Genomic DNA, 7,969 nt, shown 5'->3' with positions numbered 1-7,969 from the left:
AAAAATATCTAAAGCACATTTGAAGAAAAAAAAACATATATAATTCTTTATAAACATTATATGAAGAAAATTAAAAGGCTTATTAAACACGCAGCATACAGAGGGTACAAAATAGAGTAGTGTCTGAGTGTGACCCAGTTTGAGGGCAACCATGCAGAAAAAAACATGACGGTCGTTGTTTCTGCAATTTTCAAACCGTGCCAGCCACTGCTACGTTACCTCCATCACTTCCACTCACCAATCACAGCTCGAGTAAGGTAAAGACAACACGTTTTTTCTTAAATACACACAAACTTTAAATCTTGTGTATATAAATATGACAATAATATAAAAATACAATCTTTATTAAAAAATAGGCAAGTGGTAGGCCTAACATAGACAATAAACATAGGCATCTAACAAAGGAAGCATCTTCCTTAGGTTGCTCCCACCTTTTGTTGGGTCCCCTTTGACATTATACCAAAGTCAATGCAAAAACCTTGCGAAACTAAAATAAAAAACACTAAATCCATGAGGGAATTAAAAACTCAAGAACAAAACAGTCTCACTTTCATATCGACTTTTCATCTCTATCCTTTTCTTATAGAATCCATTTTTCTTCTCAGTATAAATAATTAACAATTACTCAACTGGGTCAGTGCTCCACCAGAGCATTCTCTCTCTCTTCTCTTTTGGTTCATACAAAAAGTCAGCGCCATTCTCTGTGTCTGCAATTTCACCTTTGCCCTCTAGCAGTTGTTGTCTCCATCGGGTACAACAGAAACAGAAGAACCAAACAAACACAACTCAGATTTGTTCTGCGAGGATTTCTAGGCATACCCACCACAACCTTTTCTTCAAAAAATGACTCATGAGGATTGGGATCTCTTTGCCATCGTTAGAAGTTGTAAAGCTGCCACCTTTACTGCCACCACAACCACACAAAACCCACCCACCGTGACTTCCACCGCCGCTTCTATATCTCCGAACACCACCTCTTGCTTTGATTCCGGCCACGAGAATGGCTCATTCTCTTTCCCCAATCTTGTGCAGCCACCGACCAATGAGTCTCAAGAGCTTCACCAGTTGCTAATAAACTTCAACCCCACCACCACCACCTCCACCATTTCTAGCACTATCACTAGTGCTATTGGCATCAATCCCAATTCCACTTTTTCTGAAGTTGCGGGATTCATTGGACAACAGCATATACAACAAGGTCATCACCATCATCTTGTTCCTGCTCCCACAAATCACACCTCCATTGGAGCACCCTCCACTACTGCTTTTGACAGATTCCAACACCAGCACCACCAACAACAACATCAAGCCCAAACCCCAGAACAACAGTTACAGAAGCAAAATCTGCCTCAACTTCGAGCATCCCAAACAAGTCCTATTCTTTCACCAACTACGCAATCACAAACACCCAGATCAAGAAAGAGGTAAACCATTTCAATTCCCGATAATAAACGCACTTTACTCAATCTCATTACATTAACAGAAAAACTCAAACTTTTTTCCCATACGGAATACCCCATACGATAAACCCACCACATCTTACATCAATTTCCGTTTTTCTCCACAGAAAGAACCACCAGAAGAAAATTGTGCGTCATGTAACCGCAGACAACCTCTCAGCAGACTCATGGGCATGGCGAAAATATGGTCAAAAACCAATCAAAGGCTCTCCGTATCCAAGGTAAGCAAATAATCGAACACCTTATATACGTATATGAAACATTCTCTCATCAGGTCATAGTAATATATTCACAAACACTACACTTCGAATCCCGTTTTTGATCACAAGAAAAACTCATTCAGCGTAGTCTAAGAGTTTTTATTTCATAGGAACTATTACAGATGCAGTAGCTGCAAAGGCTGTGCTGCGAGAAAGCAAGTGGAGCGAAGCACCACCGAACCCAACTCGTTCATCGTCACCTACACCGGCGAACACAAACACGCCAAACCCGTTCACCGGAACTCCCTCGCCGGCAGCACCCGAACCAAGCCATCTCCGACCCGTTTACCCGAAGCCAACGAAACTGTTTCTGGTATCAAAGAAAACGCGTGTTCATCGACTTCTGAGCTTTCTACCACGTCGTTGAAGTCCGGCACGCCGGAGAACGAGGAAACAGTCGCCGCCGGTGAACCTGATTTCCCTGAGATGGAAATTGACCCTGACGCGTTGTCTGATAACGACTACGACCTTCTGATACCCAACACGGGTGCCATGTCGGACGCTGTTCTCTTGGGGTTGACCAATGGAGCTGAAACAAAGATATCGGATCCGAATAGCGAATCCGGGTTGACCCAGTCCAAATCAGACCCTTCTTCCAACCCGTTGTAGACTCGGATCAGTTCATGACCCGTAAAACTTGCGGATATTCTTGCGTATTGTAATGGTACCAATTTTTTATATAAATATATAATTTTTGTCTTAAATTATGCATATTGTTTTGTAAACATATATAAAGATTACTCTAAAAGATAATTCTACACTTTTTTTTCTTGTTTAACCCTAATTATTTATTTTAAGAACATCTTTATATTGTTTTTTTTAGTTTTCTCTTCAAAACGTATCAAGTAATGTTAGAAGTCCCAAATCAATTAGAGATAAGACAATTTTATAGTATATAAGTGAGGTGCAAATCTCACCTTACAAGTCAATTTTGTAGGGTTGAGTTAGACTTAAAACTCACTTCTAACATACTATCAGAGTCATTGTTTAAAGAAAAAAAGTTTATCCTTACAAACAAGTAAAAATTATTTTTGTAGGTGTTAGATTAAAAATAAACTTTTAAAGTTAGTATTAATGTAACTTGTTATGTTATTTATACATTAAGTTGAATTATATTAATTTAAATATAATCAAATTATAATAAATAAATAAATATAAATTTCACCAACACATAAATTAAGGGAGGGAGAATTATTCAAATTTTGGAAATAAAATCTTAATGAAGTTTTTTTATTTTTTTTAACTTCTGTTCTATTATAAGCTGGGATAAAATATATGTTTTGAATGTTACAAATGCGTTGGACTACTTTTAGCGATTTATACTTAGTTTACATCACGTTTTAGGACATTCAATTATATTTTTTTTTATGTTGAACATAATGATTTATTTAAATAAATATAAACAATAATATTTTATTAAATTTTTATAATAAATTAAAATTATGTAGTTTAAATTATTATGCAAATTGACGTACATAAAAACAGTTAAACTTATGAAAGTGTTGAAGAATATATTTATGCTTTATTTAAAGATTTTACTCTAAGATAAATTGTAAATATATATTTTGCTGTGTTGTATCATATTTATTGTTTACATAAAGGTAACTATTAGTTAATATATTTAGACTTTCCAGTTTGAAATTTTTTTAATTTACATCGTTATGATGAATTATCACATCTGAAGTTTTGTCGCTTTGAAGATTAAGCTTCGTCACGGTTTTAGATATTTTATAATTAATCTTTTGAATAGGCTTATGTACGAAGTCAAACTTTTACACAAGGTTAAGTATTAAATAAACCTATGAAATAAACTGGTTTCCCGACATTACTATTTAATGAAAAAAAAAACAATTTGAGGATGGTAACTTGTTTTCATTTGTTTTTATTCATTTTTATTTTTATTTTTTTGACAGGGACTCCTGAATCAGTAATCAAACATTTATCATTTAGCTAAGTAAATTTATATTTAAAAAATACATTTTTTTACATACCAAATTCTTTTTTATTAACATGTATTTCGTGTAATATTATTACATAATAAATAAAGGTTTAATAACATTTTAAATGTTTAAAACAAATTATAATTAATAAATATTTGATAATTCATTTATATTATGGAATATTTTTTTATATATAAAACAGTAAATGCGGAAGAATATTATTATCAAAAAGAGAAATTTTGTTTGCTTGTGATATCTTGTTGACCATGTCAAAGTTTGAAAGACATCATTATCAAGGTGGTGGCATGGATAGCACCAAAACATACCCAATTTATTAAGCATGAAACATTTAGAGTGTGTTTGGATAGAGCATTTTAATGAAGTAATTCATTTTTTTGAAAAATTTAGATTTCTTTGTAATGAAATATTTTGTTTGGATACAAAAATTAAAAAGCATTTCAAATGCAAGCATTTTTTTGAGGGATTTCAATTAGCTAAATTAATAGAAATTCAAATGCCCTCAAAATAGATGGAATTTGAAATTCTTCTCACTCAACCTCACATTCTAGACTCTTTGGTAGGCCCGATGACACAAACGGGACCGACGATTCAGACGGGTCCGACAACCCGAATGGGCTCGATGATTCAGACGGGTCCGACGACTCAAACAGGGCCAATGACCCGAATGGGCTCGACGACCCAGACGGGTCCAACGACCCGAATGGGCTCGACGATCCAGACGGGTTCGACGACCCAAACAAACCCGACGGGCCCGACGACCCAAACGGGCACGACGAACCAAACGGGTTCGACGACCTAAATGGGCTCGATGATCCAGACGAGCCCGTCCGTCGACCCGGACGGGCCTGACGACCCAGAATGGTCCGACGACTTGGATGAAGCATACTATCCAGACAAGACCAATGATCTGACGGGCCCGAAAATCCAAACGGGTCCGACGACCCAAACGGGCCCGACGACTCGGAAGAGCCTGATGACCCGGACGGGCCCTACGACCCGAAAATCCAAACGGGTCCGACGACCCGGACGGGCCCGATGACCCAAACGGGCGCTTCCAAACCATCGAGTCCGACGACCCGGACGGGCCCGACAACCTAGACGGGTCTGACGACCTGGACGGGCCCGACAACCCGGGCGGACCCTTCCAAACTGTCAAGCCCGACGATCCAGACGGGCCCGACGACATGGACGGTCCCAACGACACAAATAGGCCCAACGACTTGGACGAGTCAAATTATCTGGACGAGCCCGACGACCCAGACGGGCCCGACGGTATGGAAGGCTCGTCCGAGTCGTCAGACCTGTCCAGGTCGTCGAGCCCGTCCGGGTCGTCGGATCCGTCCGTGTCGTCGGGCCCTTCTTGATCGTCGGGTTTTCAAATTTATCATGAACTCAAAACATAATTAAGCCTAACATAAATATTGTTAAAATTAAATTTTATCTCACAATAAATTCAATTTTTTTCCAAACAAGAAATTGAAATGTAAGGTATTTTAATTTTCTCATCCAAACAAATTATTTAAAAAATGAATGAAATTTAATTGCAAGCAATTCAAATGCAAAACATTTCAATTTATAAGTATTGTTGAAATGCTCCATCCAATCACAAGGTTAAGTTTTTTAAATGAACAGCATTTAGGTTTTTTTTTATTAAAAACGGTGATGTTCTGTTATAAACCTCAATTCATAAAACCTTTCTATATTAATTATTGTTAGAGTAATATATTTTTAGTTAATAAACGAAACAAATTATTAAATGACAAAGATAATTTTGAAAAAAATATATTTAAGACATTTATTACTTCTTCATCCCAATTTATCTGCATTTCAATGTTTACTAAAGATAACAACAAATGCATGCCTTTTAATATACTTTTATTAGAATAGCATCATTACATTTAGCATCATTCATTAATATTTAAATAATTTATATAACAGTAAATCAAGAAAAAAAAATTAATAATACATTACAATATTTTTAATCCAAAAAGATTGAACAAATGTCGGTAACTTTACATTATAATATCGAAACATAAGTTTTTCTGGGACAAATTATATATACTAAAATAAACGTATTTGGGAGGTGGGGTATCATAAACTAAATTAACTTTTTTTATCATGATAAACTTGGTAACTAAGGGTTATATATGTATACATGTTTCAATAAAATTATATAAAAGAAAATGCAAGAACTATTTATAGAAGGTTTGAAAATGAATGTGAAATGAAAAAATTTGAAATGCACAAGTGGGGTGTTTCATGTGTGGACTCAATGTAAAGAAAAGTTCCCCACCTGTGCAAACCCTAATTTTGTTTTTATTTGATCTATTAAAATGTTTTTCTCTTGTACCAACTAGTAGTTGGCACTGAAGTCAAACCTTTTTTATTCCTAGGAGGATGAGCTGGTCAACCATGTTGTATTGACTCTTTTCATGTTGTTTCAATTATTGTGCAAAAAATGGTCACATTTAAGGTGGGAAAATAAAACATCTATGTTCATTGATATAGTATTGTTTGGGACAAGTATTTAATTAGGGTTGAGTGATACAAGGGTTGTTTAATGGTCATTGTATGATGTAATATGAATGATGCAAGTTGTTTTAATATAAAGTTTAGTAAATTTGTGAAATTGTCAAATTATTTTAAAGGGGTTAAGGGGTGACCTAGGGTTGGGGTTTGAAGTGGTCTTAGGAAGTCATATTCTGGGAATTAAATTCAACTTGTTTAGGTCATTGGGAGTATGTTTCTTGAAGAAGATAAATAATTATTATAATAAATGGTCGGTTTAGTTCTCACTTCTTTTTAAATAAGATTTTTTTAGGTTAAACAATCAAAATAATATCTTAAAAATTATACAAAGAAAAAAATAGAAGAATTTTAAGTTGGTATGTTGAATCTTCCTACATCTTTTTTTAAAGATAAAAATTATATTGATCAATATAACATATATCCTGAAAAACTAAGATGGGTGTAGAAAAACCCAATTCTTTAAACATAAATAAGATGGGTGTATTACTCAAACAATTATAAGTATGTGTGGTCTGTTGCATATTTGGGACTCTTGCTGGTTCATGGTTGGAAATGGGCTTCCTTTTCACTCTCGATCTCGGCTTTTTTTATGCACCTCCAATATTACTAACTGTACCCTCATTCTACATATGAAAAAAGAGAGAAAGTTTGAGAGAGAAAGAAAGAGAAACAGTGGGTTTGGTTGGAAGCTTATTTTGGAAAGCTTGTTTCGACTACATTTTCCAGAGAGCTTGTTTTACAAATTTTGTTCGAGAATGCATCTCATATATTTAAGATAACTTATTGTAGAAAACTCAATCTCAGAAGAATCTCATATGCCCTAGAAAGCTTATTCTAGAAAAGTAGTTTTTAAATTAATTGTATATGTTCTAAAAAGCTTGTTTCAATAATCATATTCCAAAAGTCCTATTTTAGACATCATGTTTAAAATATTTCGGATAACTTATTCTGAAGTATTTTTAGAATAGATGATTCAAAAATCATTTTTACAAAAATATCAATTTAAAAATAATGGGACTGCAATTAGAAATTATTGAGATGCATGAAGAAAAAGCCTTTAGTCTCTTCTAGACTATAACAAAGCCCACAAAATGTTGCCGGCCAAACTTCTGAATCTGTCTTCAAACATTTGGTACTTGATACAGAAGTCACGAAGGGTTTCGATTGGTGAGTCGATCTGGTTTTACCATAGGTTTGAACTAGGTTAGTTCAAGAAAAATTCAATTATTTTAAAAGTGGATTGAACTGAATTGGCTCATTAGTTCATTTAACTTACGGATTAAACGGTTCAAGCTGGGTTGAAGATGAATTGACCCACTTAATCCACTAATATTATTTTACAATTTTTTTTTGTTTTAAATTTTTTAAAATTTCATATTTTTAAATACTAGAATGTTGCTCAATAATATTTGAATAGTTTGAATGTTTAATTAATTTGTTTGTCATATATGTTCATACTTTACTCTTTAACTATAATCTTTTTAATAATATTTTGAGAATTAGGTGAACACTTTGATTCCACTATTATGACAAATAAATTAAGTCAACTTTTACTCTTATTGTAATGCAATCAATATATCAAATAAATTGCAAAAAAGAACAACACTCCTAAGTGAGTCAATTCACTAACTCATCAATCTGTGGAAGATTGACCGGGTTGCAAAATTTTTGACTCATCAAAAAGTGAGTCGGATTAGACTAGCCTTTTTTTAGCGCAACTCATGATGAACCAATCCGTATGAGCCGAGTTGGCTCACTT

At 34.4% G+C, this 7,969-nt stretch overlaps 1 protein-coding gene across 2 annotated transcripts; it reads left to right on the top strand.

Annotated features, from left to right (window-relative positions):
- Positions 1-407: 407 nt before the first annotated feature.
- On the top strand, positions 408-2,424 carry LOC114182292 (probable WRKY transcription factor 27). Of its 2 annotated transcripts, none has more exons than XM_028069135.1 (3): positions 408-1,424; positions 1,568-1,681; positions 1,843-2,424. In XM_028069135.1, exons 1-3 carry the CDS (start codon positions 844-846, stop codon positions 2,327-2,329), a joined length of 1,182 nt encoding a protein of 393 aa, XP_027924936.1. In that variant the 5' UTR covers positions 408-843; the 3' UTR covers positions 2,330-2,424. The 2 variants fall into 2 exon arrangements, with proteins under 2 accessions (XP_027924936.1, XP_027924935.1); XM_028069134.1 differs by having other exon boundaries at positions 412-1,424; positions 1,831-2,424.
- The last annotated feature ends 5,545 nt before the right edge of the window (positions 2,425-7,969 follow it).

Source organism: Vigna unguiculata, chromosome 4 (genome assembly GCF_004118075.2).
Source record: "Vigna unguiculata cultivar IT97K-499-35 chromosome 4, ASM411807v1, whole genome shotgun sequence".
NCBI classification, from domain to species: Eukaryota; Viridiplantae; Streptophyta; class Magnoliopsida; order Fabales; family Fabaceae; genus Vigna; species Vigna unguiculata.
Note: the sequence above shows the minus strand (reverse complement) of the source record. Positions and strands in the feature narration are given on the sequence as shown.

Coding starts and splice junctions, on each gene's coding strand:
- LOC114182292 (XM_028069134.1), top strand. CDS start 844: ATGACTCATGAGGATTGGGATCTCTTTGCCATCGTTAGAAGTTGTAAA. Junction 1,425..1,567: donor ACACCCAGATCAAGAAAGAG/GTAAACCATTTC, acceptor TTTTCTCCACAG/AAAGAACCACCAGAAGAAAA. Junction 1,682..1,830: donor AAAGGCTCTCCGTATCCAAG/GTAAGCAAATAA, acceptor TTTATTTCATAG/GAACTATTACAGATGCAGTA.